This window comes from Embiotoca jacksoni, unplaced genomic scaffold (assembly GCF_022577435.1).
Source record: "Embiotoca jacksoni isolate LCO1_2020_lvr unplaced genomic scaffold, fEmbJac1.0.p SCAF_21, whole genome shotgun sequence".
Taxonomy (NCBI): Eukaryota; Metazoa; Chordata; class Actinopteri; family Embiotocidae; genus Embiotoca; species Embiotoca jacksoni.
Window position 1 is genome coordinate 9,535,920 of NW_027185352.1, and position 22,662 is coordinate 9,558,581.

Below are 22,662 nucleotides of genomic sequence, written 5' to 3' on the forward strand. Positions count from 1 at the left end.
ATTCCGATTTTTACCCTTATTCTAATTATTAGTCAATTGATTGCAGTTGATTTTAAGCAGCGTTGATAGTTGGGAAGCCTGCATTTCACTGCACACATAGTTTGAACATGTGGCAAATAAAATCTGTTATTGTAATGGTTATCTAAGCAGTTAGCTGTCATATTTTGATGGATTACATTTTTTTGACAGAATTCATACAGGAAACTACAGGCTCCCCTGAATATTTAGATAAAAGACAGACACAGCGAAAGCACCAGATGTGTGTTAATCTTGTCAGGATTAATTTCTCGAGGTAAAAAAAAAAAACTACCACTTTTATACACTAGGTGGAGCCACACACACACACACACACAAACATGAGCATAGTCACAGAAAAACAGTAGTCATTTGAAATCCTGAAACCAACATTTATTTCATTTTTTAAACTTCATTTAAAATACAAAATATTTTGCAATATTATATTGTAGAGTCAACCATTTCGACAGCCTTTCATGCTTCTCATGTAGCTTCAACATTAACCAGAAGGTCATATTATATCATATCATATCATATACTGTATATCCTACTGTATGTTCACCAGTCACTAGAACATTATTTCCAGGGTTTTCACACTCCAATTTGCCAGTCCACTTATGGGTCCATGCCAGACATCCTTTCGTATGCTCCAAATTGGTTTTATTTTTTTTATTTTGAGGGAACACTCTTAAAAGGATATGTCATTTTCATGTGATGTCTCGTTCAGGACAACGGATCTCCAGCCTGCTGCATCCAGACACCAGATGTTGTCCTAAATTAGACGCGTGAATCTGTTTGAAATGATACAGCTTTGTTTAACCGTGTGCTGTTATTCTAAAAAATACAGAAAATGTGCATGAACTGTCAGAGACAGAAACAATACAGGTGTCACAAGAGCTCAGTCACAAATTAAATAACCTCCTTTGATACCCGATAGGCAAAATGTTTGACCTAGCAAATTCACCTGATGAGTTGAAAAACAAAAATTAATTTCACACCAAATGAAAGAGTGAAAACTGTAAATTGTCTCTTCTCACACAATGCCGGTTTTGCCACCCCTTCCCATAATGCGGCGGGTGGGGTAGGGGGTGGGGGGGAGTGTTGACTGAGGTCAAGCCCTCACCTCCAACCTCAACACGCTCAATTCAAGCCATTATTTACAAAACACAACAAACATTTTTACACGTGGAAAGCGGACACGTTGCAACCTAAAAACTTGATGCAAGTTATGATAAACCTAACACATGGAAATGTTCTCTGGAAAAGAAGAAAAGAAAAAAAAAAGTCTCTCGTCTCCCGTTGAGCGTGGGAGCAGACTGCTTGACACACATCGGAATTATAGACTGTTATCAATGGAAATAGAAAGCAATTGTCACACACGCTGTAACACGGTAGCATGCATGTGCTGCACACACACACACACACACACACTCATGCACCCAAACATTCACACGGAAGCTTCATTCATTTACAGTAATATAAAACTCACTGAGTGCTGCGCTCTGAAACGCGACGACGTACACAGAAGGTTAAATGCATAAACCAAAGTCACCAGTGTGTTTACCATTTGCAGTGAAACGAGCAATATTTTTCATTCACGTAAAAAAACAGATAAAACCTGTTTCCACATTCAGTATCATCACGCAGTTTTTCCAAACCCCTTCACTTCTCAGAGCTACCAGTAACAGTGAGATCACATCAGATGGTGTGTCTGGTTCCTGTTGGCAGTTAACCTGGTGAGTAGGTTGGCAGTAGTTTAATGCCGCTGAGCAGCAGCTCCTCGACAAGATGAACGAGTGAGGAGGAGAATGTTGGAAATGAACGCATGACCTCAGGTTTCCTACACATTTCCCATTTTAATGATAAAGTCCTAGCCGGATGCTATGTTTTCATGGTTGTTATAGCATATGAGCTGATGGTGGCTAGATAACATGATTGTCAACAAGGCCATATCAATCTCTAGCTGAAAATGACTCCTCACAACTGATGCCACTGCATAACTGAAATTTTCTAAGCCCTGTGTAGGAACCCTGGACCCCCCAAAAATGAGACATTAGCCCATATACTCACAACTCACTTGAGCTCATAAATCGGTCTTAGTTTTAATGTTTCCTCGTGAACAGATTCTTCATTATCAGCTGAATCGCGTAGCTTATTTATTTTTTTAGTTTAAAGTAGTTTTGAATACTCTCAAAGCTTTTAAAGCTGTAATCAGATGTATTCATGGACTATTTTAACTGCTTCCTGGTCCGTCTTGTGTATGAAGAGGGATGTAACTCTGTGGATCGAGGTCAATCTTCTCTACAAAGGCACTAGAAAGCGTGCTGAGAGCTTCATGATCGCCAACATCAAAATATCGAGAAACTACAAGGTGTACTCTCAGTAAACCTCTACATGTAGCATATTTACTGCCAGTATATTAGGCAGACATATAGAAATGCTATTGGAAACAATGTTGGGGTAGCGGTTAAGTTTTGACACGATCGCCTGACAAAACACGGCTTGCACAGTGGCCACGACGGGCGGGCGGGGTGGGGGGTAGAAGCACTCGACAAGGACACCAGATCGGTCACGCCTCCACTTGTGTTCAGTCACAAGAACCATAAGTTTTGGTGTAAAGAAACAGACTGGGGAAAGAAATGCAAGCAAAAAAGAAAAGCAAAAAAAGCTGAAACAAAAGGCCGGCTGGAATTAAGTGCGGGAGTTCTGGCTGGCTGGTGTGAAAAGGAGTGACCGAACGCGGAGTTCATTTCTAGCCAGGTTTCCAATGACTACAAATGGACATACCTGACCTTGAAATATAGCTTTCTTTTTATTCTATTACATATGTACAAACAGTCCGTCTGTCTCAAAAAAAAAAAAAAGAAAAAAAAAATATGCTAGCTTCTACTTTGAGTCACACGTTTCAACGCTGCTGCCATTTTTTCCTCTATATATCGTACGCCATTTAACACTTTCTGACTGAAAAGAAAAACAAATACCCAGCTGCTTGTAGGCGTGCACCATATACAACACGCAGCTTACCTCTGCAACAACTGACACAAGGGTGGTAAAATACTTAATAGAATCATGATTTACTCCATGCAGATGTTTATGAATGTGATTTGGTGCACATGTGCCTGCCTGTCGCTCATGTACTGATCAAATATATATATTTGGGTACAACATATTGAGTATGTTTTGCAAAGGACATCGAATGGCACTGACACACACTGACACTTGGCCTCACTCGTGCTTAGTCTGAGTGGTCAAATCCCCTCTGATACATTCCTTCTGCTTTTCTGTATTGCTTGCTCTGCTCTCTCTCCTTTCCTCGTCTCACACCTTTCAATGGTCATGGGAGGGTAGGGGGAGGGCGAGTTGGGGGGGGGGGGGGGGTGTCGGCCTTTGCCGTGTTTGAGTGTGTGTTGATCAGAGGTCAGTGTGACTGGGGCTGACGGGTGTGGAGATGAGGACGTGTCAGCAGTCTTGGTGACAAGTAGCCATGGCCACCAGAGTGACAGCCACCACAGGGTAAAAGGTGTCCGCAACGACTGTCACCTTAGCAACTGTCACCAAAGAGATGGCCTCCGTGGTCACATTTGCCAGGGTGACGAGGAGTGGCCGTAGCAACCATTGCAGCCAGGCTTGTGGCCCTTCGTTAGACAAATGAGTTCATGGCGTTGACGGGCGACGGGGCCTCCGAACTCTCGTTGCCTTCGTGCGTGTCTTTCTCTTTCTTGCCGCTGTACTGGCCGATGAAGGAGCCGTCCTCGTTGAACTGTCCGTCCCCGCCCTCCCCATAGTCCACCAGACTGTCGTCGCTCTCGTCACGCCGCACCGTCCCGTTGGACGGTGTCCGGCTGCCCTTCAGCGGCTTGTGGTCCTCTGTGTCACTGTAAGGAGGAGGACGATGTTGAAAGGAAGGTCACTGAGAAATAATTCATGCAGTTTGCAGAGCTTCTCCTGCAGTTGTTGCTGCCCACAGAGGACAGGCTCTTCAAGCATGAGCATTTGAAACATAAGCAGTCTGGCTTTTCCACTGCACAAGTACAAAATGCAACATGGACAATGTCATGGGAGCATGTCTTTATGCGGTCTTATATATACAGGTTGATTTATCCCAAGTGTACTCCAAAACATACCTGAGCACTCACTTCTTCCATTGACAACTGAAGAGTTCTTACAATGCACAAAAACATAGGACAGTCTGGTACATCTTACTTTCTGGTTCTGTACTTGTACAGTGGAGCAGCTCAGCTACATTTATAGTATTATGTATAGTGTTAGTGCTGTAGTGGTTTAAGGCTGGGTGCAATGCTAAGGGGGATTTTGCGAACGCGTGCTGTTCAGTCTTTTGCAACGTACCTGCATTAGAGTGCAATTTCTGAAATGAGTTCAGTCAATATGCTTTCAGTTTACATGCAGTAATCAAAAATGCAATCAAAGACTCATTATTACTTTTAAAGCTCCATTTGTCTACAAACACTCTAATGTATTCAATACAATGCATATTAATAATAATATTTACAGTTAAATTTCAGTGTTAATGCTGTAACTGTGGTTATAACGTTGATTATATCACAGTAACGAGTATGATGACGTAAGTTGATGTTCGTTATCCTCGCCTTTCCTCTCACTTAAGTCAGAAACGTCTTAAATGTGTTTTATAGGTTGCTTGAATCGCATGCTGGTTTTACCGCATGTCGTCTTACCTCTCCATCGACCTAAAACCCCCAAAACAGAAAGATAAAAATGGAGGGACACATGAAAAGCAATTCATGAGCCGCACATGTGTCTACTCTTTCATGTGCTTTTTTTTTTTTTTTTTTTTTTTTTTTTTTTAGAAACAGACAGTGATTTCCATTCTGCCAGACGAAGCATGCACATGGAAACTGTAAATGCACAATGACATTCACATTAATAGCTAAAAAAAAAAAAAAAATGAAATAGAACGTTTGTTAGATCGCTTAATTCCTGAAAAGTCTTGAAGTGAAATTTTTCATTAATATTTCTAGAAGAGGTGAAAGTGATGAAACAAACTACAACTATTAATGACACTTTTTTCCACACTTGTTTTAGAAACAGTTAGTATACAATTGTCTTGGCCAGAGATGGAATAATTTGTTAAAAAAAATGGCCTTATTTCGGATTATACAAAGCTTTCATTGATTAGATGGTCAGGGTGCAGGTGAGTTGGTTGACATAGGAATCAACACGGGGTCGTTGAGAATTTGCCTTGCCTCTAGGGAGGGTTTGGTAATGAAGTCTGGTGGGGAGGGAGTCTCTGCAGCCTGGTAAAACGTTCTACATACAAACAGCCAAGTCGGGACAAAATGAATGAAAGAAAAATAAATAAATAGAGAAATCTCATACACTTGTGTCTACTAAGGGCTATTAGAGCCACATGTTGTACTTTTCCGACTGAATAATATTATTCATCTCCTACCTGTACTCTCCAAATGTCCCATCATCCTCCTTCATTGGCTGGATCTCTGGGTCTTGGTGAGCATCTTCTTTCTCTTTCACTGTCGATTACACAGTATTTTTTTTTATTTTAATTTCCACTCATTCATGTTAAAAAAGCTTGACCTTATTATGTATACATCAGTAACCTGTGTTTTACCTGGATATTTGCCACCCTTGTTTCTCTTGATGAAGCAAACAATGAGAAGCACCAGGATAAGGAGAGCGATGGCACACATCAGTCCGATAAACCAGCCCTGGGTGGCAATGTCTACCTGTCGGCTGGGAACAGCTGGACGCACAAAGACAAAGAGCGAAGAGGATAAATACAAGAAGGCAGAGTGAGGATAACTTGTCTGTTCAAATTTAAATCTAGGCTGCTAAAAACGCTGGAACTTCTGTTCATGCTGAGCAACAATAACAGAGGCTGTAAACACTGAAATGGGATTTTAAAATGAGTTAATACACAATGACCACATAGGCACTGAAAACAAGACAAAAAAAGAAAAGTCCCGACGGTAGAATGATGGACCTTTTAGTGATGATTTAAGGTGACATGTATTAGACCAACAGGAATTAATGACAACTGACATGCTTGTTCACTAACTAGGACACTAACTACCGCACATTCATGTCTGAATGTAAACACTGTACGTCTGATGATGAGACAGCGCTGACAAAAACACCAAACAGGCAAAACAAAAAAAAAAACTCCATCTATCCCGAGGCATGCCGCCTCACCTGGCACTGTAACCAACACTTCGTTTGTGCTGTGGACTGTCGGGTCAGCCGCGTCTCTAGCTACCACTCGCACCCTATAGGACATCCCCGGCTTTAAACCTTTTATCATATGTGAGTGCGAACCGTTTACCGACTCCTTTGTCCAGTCCTCTTTACCTAGAATTGGTGCAGTGGATGGAAAGGAATTAGATTCAGGGAGCCTTTGGGGGTGGGGAAAACATAATTTAAGTGATTGTATTTGAACTTCAGTTTTGAAGGTTAAATTAATATGTAGCAGATTGATATAATTATAGAAAGTCACGGCATGCACTGATGTTCTGAAATGCAAATACAAAGAGAAGCCTTACTGTTTTCTATATTATATTCCACATATACATTCTTATGGTGTCCAAAGTATTCCCAACTGATCACTGCACCGTCCTCTGATACGGACGTGTTAACTGTGCCAAATGCAGGGCCCACGGGAGGCACTGAGCACACAAGAAAGACAAAGAAAATGCTATTTTTTTTTGGAGGTACCATTTTTACAGTCATCTGAATTTAACAGATTAAGTTATCCTAATCTGGAATAAAACCTTTTAAATATTAATAGGGACCCAAGTGTCCATATCCATGCCCATCCAGGACAGTATCACAGTGTGTATAATAAATCTGGTGTTTAGTCTAGTTCATTGCATTTTGTTTAATATGTAAACAAAAAATGTATTACTGGAAATTTAAGACAACAAAAGTTGATAAAAGTCAAGTCAAGTCAACAATTACAAAAAGGACCTCAATGTCTTTTCTTTTTTTTTTTTTTTTTTTACTAGTTTACTTCTGCCAAAATATCAAAGACAGGTCAGTTAGTAGCTACAAAAATATCCATCTCAGTAATGACTTCAGTCTTATATTGAGGTCCCAATCAGGTAAGAGGACCTAGACACAGATATTTGCTGAGCTTTAAAGATTTCATAAAACAAGTAAAAATATCGCAATACAGTACTTTCTTCGGTGTTAGATTTGAACCTTCACTGAGATGGACCATTTCTGCAGCACTGAGTTTATGGGTAGATATCTGGGGGAGGTAATAAGGGACACAGGGAGTGCACTTGTACCCTTTTGAAACGGGGAATGCAGAGACTGAGTGATGGGGGAAGTTGGGTGAGGGGGCTCTGTGGGGCCTGAAAGAACATGGAAAAGAGTGAGACAACACAAACATATGCACCACAACAGACAACAAACAGTGCTGACACGTAGAGATTAACACATGTGGCAACGCCGCTCAATCCTGTGATTCAGAGTGTAATTAAGATCCTGGTTCAAGCGTAGTATCCAAGAAAGACAGAAAAAAGGAACTGAGAAGCTCTAAATCACAACACTGCAGCATGCATATTTGCTTTACAATAAATTTCTGCTTCATGTATGGGCATCAGCAGGTACATAAAACGTGTTAGCACTAAAACGGAACAAACGCATTCATAAAAAAGCATGCAGGAGGACTCTAATGAAACCGCATTCATCTGAAGAAGGCAAATACAAAAAAAATGTAAAGACTGCAAGCACAGCTAATTTTAATGCATACAAACCCTATATTTCAAACTATGTTACAGTACATACAGCCTATTCCTTCAGAATAGGTCAAGCATGGTTGCTTGTAGATGCCACGGAAGTCTGTCACACTTAAATCCCGTTTATCAATACAGGGAATTTGCAAACATACTAAGTAACATGCAGAAATTAAGGGATGTCGATATCTACACTAAGGTCTGTTTTGGTTTCCGATATCTGATGAAATAGTTAGCATGCAGATGCTTCCAATGGCAAACTCGAGTTACCTTTGCCCGTCTCTACAGTGGGCTGAGTACGAGCTTCAGGGAGAAGAGAAAGAGAAAGAGATGGAGGGGGTGTAAGATCTTGAGTAAGGAATGCAGTAGAGCCTCGTTATGGATGTACATTTCATCGACACCCTCATATCTGTCACAGCACTGCGAGTCTGACCCTTATTATGGTGGCTTTGAGGCGGTTGATGTAGAGACTTTGACCTTTTTCTTCCTATTGTGCTCTTAATTTGCTGCTTATGAACACGGGACTCACTTGTGTCCATGACTGTGAAGGCCTCCTCTGTGACGATGGGGCCGGGGCCTTTGATTGTCCGTGCACTTAAATAAAACTTGTAGAGCATGCTGGAGTTCAGGTTGCTCAGGGTAATGGTGGTCTCGTTGGCTTGAAGGGTCATGACCTTGACTGGGCCCAGTTCACTGGTGTTGTTGACTGCAGAGACCAAGAGAAACAATCAATAATGGGAAAAAAAAAAAAAAAAAAAAAAAAGGTGCATATTAACAACCGCTGCATATTACTGTTGTAATACACAAATAATCTGTCGGGCTACTGCTACATCTACCTGGTTGGTATTTGAGAGTGTATCCGGTGAGGCGCCCATTGCTCTTCATTGGTGGACCCCATTCCAGAGTGAGACTGTCCAAACTGGGGTTGATCACATTCAGAAAAGAAGGACGCCCTGGAACTAAAAATAGAACCAGAACCAGGGTCAGGGTCTGTTGCATGCAATACCTTTGGTGGGATTTAACATTTAATATACCATATAAGTGCATTGGATATTGGCCATGAGGGGTTGCATGAGTCTGTATGACTATTAGGGCTGTTCCACATTATTTTTCCATGAGAATTCAAGGACATAAATAGGTTGGTAAGGGGATTCCAGCTGCTAGGGCATAACAAGGGGGTTGCTACATGTTTGCTAGGGTGTTCGGGATGTGATCTGTGATAGTATGATTAACGATGGAAACAAGATACACACCATGTGTGATATTAGTAAGATGTTGATTAAGTAGTGCAATAACATTCAAAGTGTGGTGACCAATTTACATTTGGAGGTAGCTGCTAAAGTACACCAAAGTATTTTTGGTTAAGTGTGTGAGAGCATCACAACCCCTTTTCTAAACCCCTTTATTTCATAATGACAAAACATCCTTTTATTGCATATTTTTGGCAGAAAAGTGGCAGAAGAACAAATACATGCAACATAAATTTCAAGACAAGAAGATTAGTTCTCTACATGCGTGATGCTCAAAACCTGCATCAGCCATACACACCTCCCTCAGGTGTCTCAAATGTCTTGCTGGGGCTGGGAGGCCCTTCTCCTTTGTTGTTCAGGACCTTAATGAAGAGGCTGTAGACACTGTAAGGCTGGAGGCCTGGTAGACGACCCTCGCTGCGATTCCCACTGAAAGTTAAAACTTGCTCCTCTTGTTCCGTGTCCTCTTCTGTCTCATGCCGGCCTCGCTCACGACGGTATAATACCTTGAAGAAACACACTAAGAGTTTAGTCGGATATGTTGCTGTTTTACAGTTTCCCCCTTCCTAGAGGGTGCTCATTTTGTCAAAATCTGATGGGGCTCACGTGCTGAGCTGAGGAGGTTTAATATGTTTTTTTTTTTTATATGGGGTTGGTGTTGCCGAGTTATGGTTCACTTTTAGTGTGTGGGGGCAAAAACTAAAGCGAGTAAGCATGCAAGGATTTACAAAATCTTACAGAACACTTAAGTGTGTTGAGCTATCATTTAATCAAAACATACCTTGTATCCCTGTAGTTGTCCTCGGACTGAGGGGAAAGATACAGGTTCCCAGTGTACTTCTGCGAGTGTGCTGTTATGAACCATGACCTGCACATTATCAGGTGCAGACAAAGGCACTGCCAAACAGAGAGAGGGATACAAAAATGTTAATCAGTGTCACATATCATCAACTCAGATGTATACATATATCTGACTAACCTACTGCACAAAACTTAAAAACAAAAAGGGCAAAATATAATGTCAGCGCCAGTCACTGAAACCTCAAACAACATGCAAACTTTTCCGTCTTCCTTCATCGTCTTCTAACAAAAAAGCTAATTATATTCTATATTCACTCACAGTCTTCTCCAGAGTACCCAATCACTACTTCGGGCACAGGGCCGCTGCCGTAATCATTCAAAGCCTGCACTTTAATTTCATAGGGCACGTAGATCGGGGATGCAGACACGATGAACTGAGAAACGTTGGCCACGTTTTTTGACGACCACTCCTCCTCCACGTCCTTCTGCCTCCACTGCACTTTGTACTCCAGACCGGGCCCATTGCACTGGAACCCTGTCAATGGCTGCAGAGAATAATTTTTAACGGCTGATAAATAACACTGAAATATTAAGACTTCTTCATTGTCAAAGAAAAAAAAAACACTGCCATGTAACCTTAATTCCCGTGGAAGACACCGAGACCTATCTAATACCAATGGTTGCGTGTTATAGAGACATGGGACTACCATTATATTTGATCCACACTACACGTAGCTCACAGTCAGCTCATAGTGACTAAAAATCAAATCAATCAAAGCTTTCTTACTGTCCAGGAGATGACCAAGCTCCCAGGCTCCACTCCCACTCCCTGAACACCAGATGGATTTTCATCAGGAGCTGGGAAAAACCCCAAAAAATCAGGACTTAATTTAATTTAAAAATGTTTAACACAAAACTGAATATTATTTTCTGCAAGGGGACCATGATTATTACCTGCAGGGTTGGTTCTGTACTGGGCTGAGGAATGACTGGGCCCGCTGTAGCCCACGCGATTCAGAGCCAGCACTCTGAAAGAGTAGTAAACGTACGGCGAGAGGTGTAACTGCGCTGTGGTGCTCGTGCCAGCAACTTCTGTCAGGTTGATCCAAACTCCGGGCTGGTGGAGAATATCCTCATATTGGATCAAAAACTCTGCAAGAGATAAAATATTTAAAGTTCAAAAATGTGTTCAACAGTGGACAAAAAGCCTCAAAGAAACAAGGCAAAAAATATTTGACTGGTCATGACTACTACAACCACAAGCCCAAACCCTCTGTTTATCTGATGGATTCTGACTTAACGAATTTCTAATATGGAAATTATTTGTCGTCTTAAATGTGGCAGCATAGTTTGAAGAAAATGCTGCATCAGCAGGCAGCAACATTGAGCATTTCCTACTCTGTGTGTGACTGTTGTGTTCATCTCCTGGGATCCAGGTGAGCTGAACGCTCCTCTCTGTCTGGTCAGTGAGTTCCAGGTCAGTCGGAGGGTCAGGTTTCTCTGCAAAGACAGTAAAGAGCTTAGGACCACAGAAAAATCGGTCTCTCTCTATTAAATACAGTCAGTTTATGTTACTGGTTTGGCAGAAAGTTTGACAATGACACAATACATTTTTTGAATAAAAAAAACACAAAAAAAACACTGCAAATGATAATTAATGTAATTCATTTTTATGTGTGCTGTGGCTTTTGACCTTAAGTCAGGCTTTTGTTGTTAGTGTTAAGAGTCTATTTTATGGGCATTGTGAATATGCCCCATAAAATAAAGCATTAACTAACCAAAGGAATAGAGCACATGTATATTTGTACAATACTTTTTTTTTTACCTGTATTATTTCATGACAAAAGTAAAATGATTGATGCTTTATGACCCCTCCGGACAAAAATATAACCTCTAATTGTTCATTTAACAATATATCTTTAAGCATTTTATGGGGAGAACAATGTTTCCTATTGCTGCATTAAAAAAGGTGCATCAATTTGTGCAAATAAACATTTTAAGACGATGAACACTTACACAGGTGCTTTCACTTCTGATTGATCAGACTGAAGGTTAAGGTGGCGCTACCAGACTAGATAACGAGGGATATGCCAATCACCTGCATATGGACACACCACTGAAAAGAGGTATAATCAGGCAGATCAAGTGGAAGCACCTGTGTGGACGCACCATGCTGTGCAGTTTCCGAATGCTGGCGATTAATGGTGAATTCAAACTTTAAAAAAAAAAAGAAAAAGATTGCGACACGTACTCTATATTAAACCAGACTGAACTACGAAATGTTACAATGCGTAACAGAACAAGCCCTGGCAACACAAAATAAAAGTCGAGAGAACATGGAAGCTACAAACTGTTTTACAAAAAGAACCGATGACTTGGTAAAGTTGATGAAAGCTACAAAATGCCACACTGTGGACATCGTTTGTTTACCGTAGACAATCGCTGGAGTAGGAGTTGCCTCTGACAGTGCGAAGCGAGAGTAAAGTGCAAGAAGAGGGTTAGATGTTAGTGACAGACATTTAAGAGTCAGCGGAAAAAGCAGAAAAATCACTTTGGTGATGTGATTTGAGGAATATATCTAAAGCCTTCTGCAGTAAAAACTATAGATTTAGTGCCCTTGAAAGACCAGAGATGGGATTTTAACCTGAAAAAACAAACAATAGGAGCAGGAAAGAAGGGAAAAATATGTCAGAAAATGTATCACGTTGCCCTCTATTTCTTTAAAACAAAGAAGACGATGTAAAAAAATTAGATTTAAAAATCTTCCTTTACGATTGCAACACTGCATGAGAGTTTTAATGCATTAAGGGGTGAACATACCGACAACAGTCAGCATGGCACTGGCTGAGTCCTGATCAAGGGTGGTGTTCATCATGCAGGTGTAAGTGCCCTCATCCTCATCTGTCACGTCTTTTATGGTCAGACTGTCCATGTCCACCTCAAACCTGAAAGTAGTAACAAGCAAGGTGACCTTTTCTAAATCGCGTCATGTTTTTCCACTGAGTGAAGATTTAATGAATGAATGAGGTTAAAACTATGTGTACAATGTCAAGGTCTGTTGTACCTCTCATCGTCTGGCAGCTCCCCCTTGTCTTTAAGCCAGGTCATGGTGGGAATGAGGGAAGGGTCGTGTTTGACTTTACACTCGAAAACAGCACTCATTCCTCTCTGCACCACCTTGTACTCCGGCTGCTTCAGGATCCGGGTGGGCTCTGGAAGACAGAAAAAAAACAAAACAAAAAAAACCAGTTGATACGAATAAATAATAGAACTTAATGGCTGAGGAGACTTAAAATATAAAGGCTAGAGCTTTAGGGGTCTTTTCAGTAGGATAAGTTGTACCACCAGTAGCTCTATTTCAGTTGTGACCATATTGACCTTTAACTTCCAGGTAGACATGGTTCTCCCTGAGCCCCAGGTTGTTGGTGGCAATGCATGTGTACTTCCCGCTATTTAGTGGCTGTGCCACATGGATTTCCAGTGTACCATTCTCATGGATCACATATGGGTCACCATTCTGAATGCTGATCTTACTGTCTTTGTACCTGCATAGAAACAACAAACAAGACAGATATAGTATAGTGGATTTAAGCATTGAAAGAAAAATGTACGTGGAAATGTATAAATCTCATAACGTTTTGAATCAAAAAGCAGCAGAGTTGGAAACGACTGTTTTATATATATAAATACAAAAGAACAGAAAATAGTTGTAAAGTCCCAGACATACTGATTTGACTCTTACCATGTGATAGTTGGTATTGGTGAGCCAAAGGAGGCACAGTGAAGTAATGCAGGGTTGTTAGTGATGACCTGGTACACTCGGTTAGGTGGCGTGAGCACCCTTGGTGGTTCAGCTATTGGGAGAAAAAAAAAAAACATTGTTATAATAAAATAATACAAAATAATAATAAAACAGATTGTTATAATAAAATAAAACCTCGAACTGAATCTCCCACATTCCTTCAAAATATGAGTCAACCCTAATGTTGATTAAATATGTTTGAACTCACCAAGAACGCTGACGAAAGCGTTAGCCATCAGGTATCCAAACTCATTGGATGCATTACATTGGTAGACAGCACTGGAGCCCGACTGCACATTGCTGAGAATCACAGTGTCGTCATCCACTTTGCGGCTGTGATCCTCAGGGGCATCTAGCACAAGACCAGAGACAGAAAAGAAAATATCATTTTCTGCTACTTGATCTCCTAATTTTTCTCTTAATCTGCACACCACTGCAAACCTTAAAAAAAAAGTGACCGTTCAATTCCCATTGCAAGTTGTTTTCTACACTCCTTTATGTGCTTTAGAGAAAAGTTAAAATGTCACGTTTTTGAAAGCATGCTTCCTTTGTACTCACTCTCTATGGGAACTCCATTGACAAACCAGCTAATCTTTGGTTTGGGTTCTCCATTGACTCGACAAGTCAAGATGCCAGTTTCATTCGGAGCAAGGATCAGGTTCCTGGGAGCGCTGACCCAGAAAGGAGCCGCTGGGGAGGATGAACAAGAATGAAGACAATGAGCGAGATTCTTGAAAGAATATGAACAAAAACACTTTACTTTGTATGTTGCTTAATTTAGGGGGAAGAACTGGTTGCATGTATGTAAATGTGATATTAAAATGCAGCAGTCTTGTGAAATATTTCTATTTTAACATTCAACCACTCTTGTAATTGAGACGTGTTACTAGTACTACTGATCCCACTGTGAATCAACAGCTTGTAGCTCTATCAGCTTTCAGTGGATTGTTTTGTTTTGCCAACTTTATTCAATCCAACCACACCAGAATACCTTCATTTTAGATGAAACAATTTGTCAATTAATTGGACTGTTGGCTGGACAAAGAGTAAACGTAACAACGTCACTATGGTATTTGAAAATCGTGATGGATATTTTAAATATTTCTTTTTTTATATTTTATCAACCAGATGATCCTTCACAAGGCAAAATTCATACAGACTATAAATTATGGCCGTAGGTCTGAGGACCAAAACACTGCCCACAAAAGTGAGATTATGTGATGGACAGTGTTGGCCTTCTGGTGTTTTATTCCCCATTGTGTTTTTTTTTATCCTGGACACCTGTCACTAGACTTTAGGGTGTGCCAAAACAGTTTTTGAAGTTAACATTACCCAAATGTTGAATTGAGATGCAAATTAGCAATGAGAACCATTAGTTGTCCAGTGAATTTTTAAAAAGGTTCATCTGGAGAAAAAAAAAAATCCATGTTAAATGTGCCCCATTATTTAATTAGTTTAGTGAATGTTAATTTGTATTTGCTACTAGATTTGTTTCCTTGTTCTTAACTGATTTACAAAAAAAACAACCAGACAAACAAACCAAAATAACTGACATATTCTGATGTAATATAAAAAGGAAATGTCTCCACAGTACACCATTAAAATAGTTGGTTCAATAAAATATTGCAATGCAACAATAAAATACTTGACTTGATCTGCATACCTTTGACAGTGACCTTGATCATATGGTATGCAGTGCCCAGGTTGTTTGTGGCTATACAGCGGTAGTCACCACCATCAGCTTCATTCACATCAGAAATCTTCAGTGTTTTCTTGAAGTTTTGGAAAGACATCCTGCTGCTCGGCAGCTCAGCTCCATCCTTCTGCCAGGAGATGTCTGGAGTGGGCCTATCATAGACACAACGTCAAACACGTTTTGAGTGTCGTGAAAGCCCCGACCTCTTTTTTTCACACTGCAACATCTGGTAGAGTAAACAGGATGAGATAGGTGGCAGGATATGAGCTTACAAGCCATCAGCGATGCATTCTAGCTCCAGAGTCTCCCCTCTCAGAACCATCTTGGTGCTGGTAGGGCCAAGAGGCATCATAAAACCGGGGCGACGCTCCCCTTCTGGGCTGTCTGAACAAGCGAGAGCACAAGTACCCGATCAGCACCAGAGCAAAACATCACACCTGAAAGATGTTCTTATCCAAACGTTTACAATCGAGCAGTTCAGGAAGTGAAACTGTAACTTCGGGTGCATTTACATTTTTGTGGAGAACAAACGTGGACACTGTTGATGGAAAGGGATTTGCCACCGTAGATAGAAGGGATAGAAAATGAGTGAGTGATTGATGACCCAGAACAATGTATATTTTGTTTGTTTGTTTTTTGCTTCATCACACACAGCGTGAACTACATCTGAGAGAATAAGGGAGCAAGAGGGATCTCCCTGAGAGAGAGAGAGAGAGAGACGTCTTTTTGTTGCTATGGCAACGTAGGGGATCTTTGCAGAGAACGACCCCGAGACACACATATGAGCACATCCTTCAGAAGTTCCTCGTGGAAGCGCCTAGATTTCCTTATTACTTTGCAGAAAAGGTCAGAAAATAACAAATAATCCTCCTCCACTTGAGGAGGTGAAAGAAGAGCAAAGCCACATTAGAATAATAGTGACTATATATTTGTGGCTATCCTAAAAAAAAAATGATTTAAAGTTGGTCATTCCAGGAGAGTTGCAGTTAGCTGATATGTTAAGCTTTGAGGCTTGTTCAATCATGTTAGGCAACTAAGACTTTTGCTATTAACTGCATTTTAGTTTTATTCAAGCTGACAAAACTCACAGGATTGTCTAACTCTCTCTATCATTATATCTTCAATTTGCATAAGGATGAAATGGGGAAAAATCCACAGAACGGCAAATGTTAATATAATCACAGGGAAGGGGAATTGAAGCTACATTAAAGGTGAGTGTGTATGTCAGATTATGGTTATGCCAGGGGGTAAAAACAGGGCTGGGTTCACACTGATGGGGCTGAATGGAAATAAACCAGCAGCACTCACCACTAAAGAAACCAGTGACATTGTATAACGCAGCCAGAGTCTCATTCATTGTTTCCACTGTAATATAACAGAAAATCATAAGCATGCAAAACTAGGAAATAAACAGGCAATGTTTTACTTTACAATGGCCCTTTCCCTGAGTATTCAAAGTACTGTCACACTGCTGCGGCCATTGTAAAATCAAATATTGCCAGAAGCCCATCAATACAGCTCAGAAAAGGCAGAACACATGAGCAACATAAGGAAACCGAAGAGAAACACAAGATCTATCACACGGAAAAAAAAAACACTACAAATGTGAAAAAGTGATTCTATAATACAGTGAAATACTGAAACCGCTCTCAGTCCAGAAATAATTTGTGATGAACATCAAACGCTTATTTGAACTGATATCGACCTGTTCAGTGTTTCCACTTACTGGCCAGCACAGTGACTGAAATAGGCTGCTTCTGCTGGATGGTCTGTGTGTGGGGGAAGCGGGCATAGCAGATGTAGTCATTCCTGGTGTCTTCTGGGAGAACATTGGAAAAGTACAAGTCTCCGTTCAGGGCCTGGGACACTCGCTTGTCCAGTGGCAGCTTCTGAAAGTCTTCAAGGGCAGGAAGCAAGAGAGAAAACGAAGAGTCTATCAGTGTAAAAAGCTTGTTTGCATTATGAGAACTTTTCCATAGGGTCAGGTAATTGTTTCATCAATTCTATTCAATTATAAGATATGTGGGTCAAAATGGAATCAATATTGTATATAGTTATTGAATGCTGTTTTAAATATGCAATCTCTTGTTTATGAATGTGACATTCAGTCGTCCTTGCACCGTGCACGTCTGCAGATATGTATACATGCAGATGACTCACTGTTATCCATCCAGAAGATGACAGGTGGGGGGAGCCCAGCAGGGGGTCGGCACTGCAGCACCAGGGAGACCCCTATCTGCACCACAATGGCCTCATTTCTCTCCTTTGACCATAAGGGGGACCCTGTGAGTCGCAAACATCAAACAAAGGCACTGAAAGCTTCCCCGGGCAAAACATATTGCGGATCATATATATTCTTATTTGCACTTAGCTGCTCCACACTTTTTCAAAGTGTAAAAAAATAACTTAGCATTCTGTACATGGAGCTCAATTCCTTAGAATCTATTTCAATTTACAAAAACCTTTGGAAATAATGCAATTGAACATAATGAGATGTCTTACTGGACTGTCTGATGACAATGTTATTGGACACAGCGGTACCATGCTCGTTGTGAGCTGTGCACTGGTACGTTCCCTCGTATGCCTCAGCCTTTTCTCCACTGATGTCAATAACCAGAGTTCCTGAGCCGGGCTTTAGGAGGACTTTGGAATCTTTCTCCACATCAAAGTGGGTCCCATTTCTCGTCCACGAAAAGCTAGGATAAACAAACAACAAATGTCACTTTATTTTCCGTGGTAGAGGCAAGAAGGAAACACACAAAACAGGAAATTGCATGCATCGTATGGTCCGTTTACTCAAATTATCAACATGTTTTTTTGTGTTTTATTCCTGCTAACCGATTTAAATGACTGATTTCATAGCGGGACGTTCGGGGGATTCAAACTCATTTGATTCAGAGGCTGGTGGCAAATCTGTGGCTGATTCACTCTTCCAGGTGTGTTTCTCAAGCCCCTGGTCTCCGAGACAACAGTTGCTATGGTGATCCAGGTGACGTTGCCCCCAGAAACAGAGCTATAATTTACCAGAGATGAACCATGACACTGAAATGTAAATGATTCAGTAAGTGTTTGGAGGGATTCTCTCACCTGGGTTGAGGCTTCCCCTTGGCCTCACAGTGGATGACGATGTTCTCCCGCGGATCAAAGATGTAATCCTTCGGGGACTGGAGTGTTATAGTGGGGGGTTGGGGCACTGCAGAAACATGAACAGAGCCACAGTTCAGACACGCACGTTGACAGACATGATACACCGGACAACGCTGGATGTGTTCAAGCGGAGGCTGCGCAAGCAACATGCAACACGCATTCACCTTCAGCCAAACTCGACAATCAAGTCACGTGGAGCTGAAAAACACTCACTGCAAACAAACACACAACCGCTATCTCAAACCCGATCTGAGGAAACTTACCCTCCCATGAACTGACATCTACTAAGCACCACTCCAAAGCAAGCGAGTCACTCTGTACAGTTACAGTGTTGAAATAACCGCATGCACATCACTACCTTAAAACCACACAAAGGCAAATTCAAAAGCAAAAACTCCACTCTAGAAGTCACAGCAGTGTTTGGGCCAACTTACATCCTTCCAGTACTTTAGCTTTTTGTCCACCGTGACATGCCGTACCACAGTAATAGAATATTGAGGAAAGGTGTTAGTTTTTGCAAGGAGTAAACAACAGGATCAGGTGAAACAGTCGCACTTTCAGGTACTTTTAAGCATTTAATTGCACCTGATCGCTCGGCTTTTTTGCAAATGTTCTTGGCGAGTAAATCAGCAGCAGGTGCAATGAATGCAAGAAAAGTAGTCGAAGACGGTAAAATTTCACACATTATGCGTGATATTAAAGTAAACAGATTTCCTTCAAAATATAATTACAATTCATAACTGAAAACCACAATCCCATGCTTGAAACATGCAAAGCTGAAATACAAGAAAACCCTCTCTGCCGGTACAGTTAGTTAGTTAAGAGTTAGAAATGTTCATTGTACCCCCAACATATAAAAGTCTTGGATTCAATTTTTGTTATTTTTCCACAGAGCATGAAAACATTTCCCCAATTTACAGAAAATAAATACAATGTTCGATATTTACGGTGCGCGTAAACGTAATATCGATGAGGATAATACTTACGATCAAGAGGTACTTCAAGTGCTGAAGTCATGTGACTCAGGAGTGTCAATAGCACAACTCCGAAGCCCGTCAACCACTTCCTACTCCTGTCCATGTTCAGGTGCGTCTGTGTCTCGATGAAAACCTTTTCCCCAGGTTCAACAGCAGAGTCAGGGTGGTCGACAGGATGAAGAAGTCTGAATCCACACTACACAGAGGTGCAAAGAAAGGATAAAAAAAAAAAAAGATATATATATATATATATTACTTATTCTGTTTTTATTTTTATTTCATTTTTGGCTACATTATTGGCAAATAGGTGTGTCAAAGCTTTTCAGAATCAACAGACATGAACACACGAACAGTGTAAAACATTCTCAGACACAAAGGTCGTAAACGGAGTGTGTGTGTAATGTTTACGAGATCCACAGTCTGTAAAATGAACTATAGGTAAACGGGTGTAAATATTTAGTCTGAGCGACAATGTAAAGTTTACTGTGTTGCATTTTTCTGTGAAGTTTACCTACATTCTCATGGCTCAATATCCTGAGTGGTGTGTTTTCAGTCGAGACTTGCAAGCGGCTTCTCTAAGGCCATCACTCTGCCAATGTAAAGACTCTGGCAGGAGGAGAAGTCAAAACAAACTTGCTTCCTGTCCTTGTAACTTAAACAACTTAAGCAATGAGAATGTGCGTCCTCCCTCCATATTTACCCTGACCAGTGATGAAGAACCCAATGAGCCACAGCTGCTTAACATACACATAAGTGCAGCCCTCGCTTCCTTTTGTACATCACACTGAGCTCCTCGGGGCCGACGAACTCCAGTTGCGTCCGATATTTTTGCGAAAGTAGACAAACTCTCAAATGTTTAGGTACAGTTGCAGCTCTTGTGGACTTATTTGGTGCTAGCCGCGTTCACGTTACATTGTTCTGGAGACAGAATAGCCACTCAAACAGCCCGTGTGCTCCACTGAGATGCCAGGTCTACCACGTGCCTGCCTGTAAACATATGGCAACGCGAGTGTGCTCGGCCAGAACGAGCACGACTCTGCCGCGGACACAGATTGGCACATGCGTGCACAAACGCACCCTATCGGCGGAAGCATCCTTGTCAGTGTGTTGTATGGACCGAGTTACACATGAGTGCGGGCCCACAAGCGCTAGCTTCTGTTGTATGGTGTACAACAAAGAGATGCAGATTGATGCGTACAGCCGTCACAGGCGCACAAAATCATGTTGGCATTAATGGGCTCTTGTAAACTACGCCACGGGGAACTGGAAATGATGTGTTTTGTTTTTTTTTCCTTTTATTATCCTGTGTCTCGCAGTGTGCATAAACCTCTGTCACGTGTACATTAGCAGGCCTTAATTTATTAGCCGATTTACGATATACTGCTGCATCAATGACATTAACACACTCCTGTAAATAAATAGTTTTTGACAAATGTCTCTTTTACAGAATATACTTTATGGCCTCTGTTAATCCAGGGAGATAAATAACATAAAATGAAACATTTTTGGTTACATGTGTACTGTCATTGGCAAGGTACCGGAGACGGTCACACTGAGCCCGACAGTTTTGTCAGCATTTAATTAGCATCTTCCAAAGTATTTTTATGATTGGGCAAGTGACTATTGTCAATATGTTTGCCCGAGGCACAAAACAGTATTTAAATCTAGCATCCACAAACCCGACAGAAACAGAGCTGCAAACATGAGCCCGCTCATCTCTTCTTTGCTGTATGAGCTGTACACCACGTCTCCTGTCCAAGTCATAAACTGTCTAAAACAATGGATGTAGCCTCACAGACTGAAAGGTGAAGCCCATAGTGCCTTAAGTGCCTTAAAGTGAAACACCACTGAGGGTCACGAGGGGCTGGCTTCAAAATACCTCTGGCTCCAATAGACTCGTACAAAAAAAAATGTATTGACTTTGTATTTCATGAGAAGTTGATGAGTTTTTTTTAATATAAGTCGTTCTGGTGGTCCTTCTGAAAATAATTCCATAATTAATTAAATATCAGGCCTTAAAGAGAGGTATGTTTGAAGTGCCTGGTTTGATTGACGTGTTTGAGGTGCAGTACGGTTGCCTGTTTTGGTGGGCGGGTCAGATTCACCTCTTGCTCCTTCCCAGCTTGTCCAAATATGGCCACTTCTGGCTCCAAGAAAAATGAAGACGGCAACTGCTAAAATGCCAGACTAAAGGCCTCAAAACATCAGTTCACAAACCTATTGGTGATGTAACAGTGGCTTCCCAATTGGTCCAAGCCGTAGCACCACCATTTAGGAATTACTTTTGCTTTCGAGTGGGCAGCATACATCAAAATTATTTTGCCCAAAAATCTGTCAGTTAAAAGTTGTGCATTTTACAATAGTTTAAACTTAAAATGGAATATATTTTGTTGAAATTTGAAGAGCATGTAGTTTCATACAGCAAAGAGAGCAGTGGGGCCTTATTTGGAAAAGCTTGGCACATTTTGTGGCATTGCTGGGTTTGAAAGTTGGTTTCACTTCAGGCTTCGATGCTAACATGAATTAATTAACAGTTTATTCTGTCTTATGGTGCAACACCCATATTCTGTCAGTCTGCCAGCTGCTGTCAATCATAGATACTGACACGCCCCTCAAGCTAACTGAGATAAAACAGCAATTCAGATATTTTTGAGACCATTTTTTTTTCTTCCTTCTTATAATATAAAAGTAACAGCAATATATTTAAACAACACAATGACTTAACTGGACTTTAATTCAAGTCCTCAGAGACACCTGAAGGTTAAACTGTGGGGTTCACTGCTGCATCTCCCCTCTGCAGGGGAGGGAGCATGTCTGAGGACACAGGGAGAGTATGGTAATGAATACACGCTCAGAAAGCAGTGTGTTACATTTTATGCAGCTGAGCTCGGCAGAGTGTGTGAGCTAATACAACCCCAGGACACAGCTAATTACGTTGACATGTCCTATTGGATATTACGCTCCCTAATGGAGAGGAAAGACAAACAGGGGGAGGCCGCGCAACTGAATGCTTTAGATGCAGTCCATGCATGCAAAATCTTCTACTCTCATTGTGAAAAAGGAAATATGATTATGCAAATAGAATGGCCCATCTTCAGATTAATTACAATAATGCTTCCTGCTGCTACAACAGAGATCCCCCCCCCCCCACCCACCCACCCACACAGTGACAGAGGGCATATTGCGCTGTGCTGGTCCTCAGGCCAAGACACAGTGAAGCTCAACACACTCATAACAAAAAGAG

General features: G+C 41.2%; 1 protein-coding gene across 14 annotated transcripts in view; it reads right to left on the reverse strand.

The window, feature by feature from the left end:
- Positions 1-386: 386 nt before the first annotated feature.
- nrcama (neuronal cell adhesion molecule a) overlaps positions 387-22,662 on the reverse strand; it is a 56,787-nt gene continuing 34,511 nt past the window's right edge. For 6 of the 14 annotated variants that reach the window (XM_069156818.1, XM_069156815.1, XM_069156817.1 and 3 more), the window contains 30 exons: positions 19,428-19,614; positions 18,876-18,893; positions 18,382-18,487; positions 17,797-17,990; positions 17,455-17,577; positions 17,021-17,191; positions 15,567-15,678; positions 15,262-15,446; positions 14,157-14,288; positions 13,807-13,950; positions 13,539-13,650; positions 13,175-13,341; positions 12,861-13,008; positions 12,617-12,741; positions 12,227-12,256; positions 11,195-11,296; positions 10,751-10,948; positions 10,584-10,654; positions 10,116-10,341; positions 9,777-9,892; positions 9,294-9,501; positions 8,582-8,704; positions 8,275-8,451; positions 8,016-8,048; positions 7,296-7,361; positions 6,549-6,671; positions 6,202-6,357; positions 5,621-5,752; positions 5,444-5,522; positions 387-3,890 (listed from right to left, as the gene is read on the reverse strand). In XM_069156818.1, coding sequence (XP_069012919.1) covers positions 3,656-3,890; positions 5,444-5,522; positions 5,621-5,752; positions 6,202-6,357; positions 6,549-6,671; positions 7,296-7,361; positions 8,016-8,048; positions 8,275-8,451; positions 8,582-8,704; positions 9,294-9,501; positions 9,777-9,892; positions 10,116-10,341; positions 10,584-10,654; positions 10,751-10,948; positions 11,195-11,296; positions 12,227-12,256; positions 12,617-12,741; positions 12,861-13,008; positions 13,175-13,341; positions 13,539-13,650; positions 13,807-13,950; positions 14,157-14,288; positions 15,262-15,446; positions 15,567-15,678; positions 17,021-17,191; positions 17,455-17,577; positions 17,797-17,990; positions 18,382-18,487; positions 18,876-18,893; positions 19,428-19,521 — 3,906 coding nt within the window. In that variant the 5' untranslated portion in view covers positions 19,522-19,614 and the 3' untranslated portion in view covers positions 387-3,655. Of the gene's footprint in view, positions 3,891-5,237; positions 5,302-5,443; positions 5,523-5,620; positions 5,753-6,201; positions 6,358-6,548; positions 6,672-7,295; positions 7,362-8,015; positions 8,049-8,274; positions 8,452-8,581; positions 8,705-9,293; positions 9,502-9,776; positions 9,893-10,115; positions 10,342-10,583; positions 10,655-10,750; positions 10,949-11,194; positions 11,297-12,226; positions 12,257-12,616; positions 12,742-12,860; positions 13,009-13,174; positions 13,342-13,538; positions 13,651-13,806; positions 13,951-14,156; positions 14,289-15,261; positions 15,447-15,566; positions 15,679-17,020; positions 17,192-17,454; positions 17,578-17,796; positions 17,991-18,381; positions 18,488-18,875; positions 18,894-19,427; positions 19,615-22,662 lie in introns of all 14 variants that reach the window. The other 8 variants (XM_069156822.1, XM_069156819.1, XM_069156820.1 and 5 more) reach the window with 8 other exon arrangements.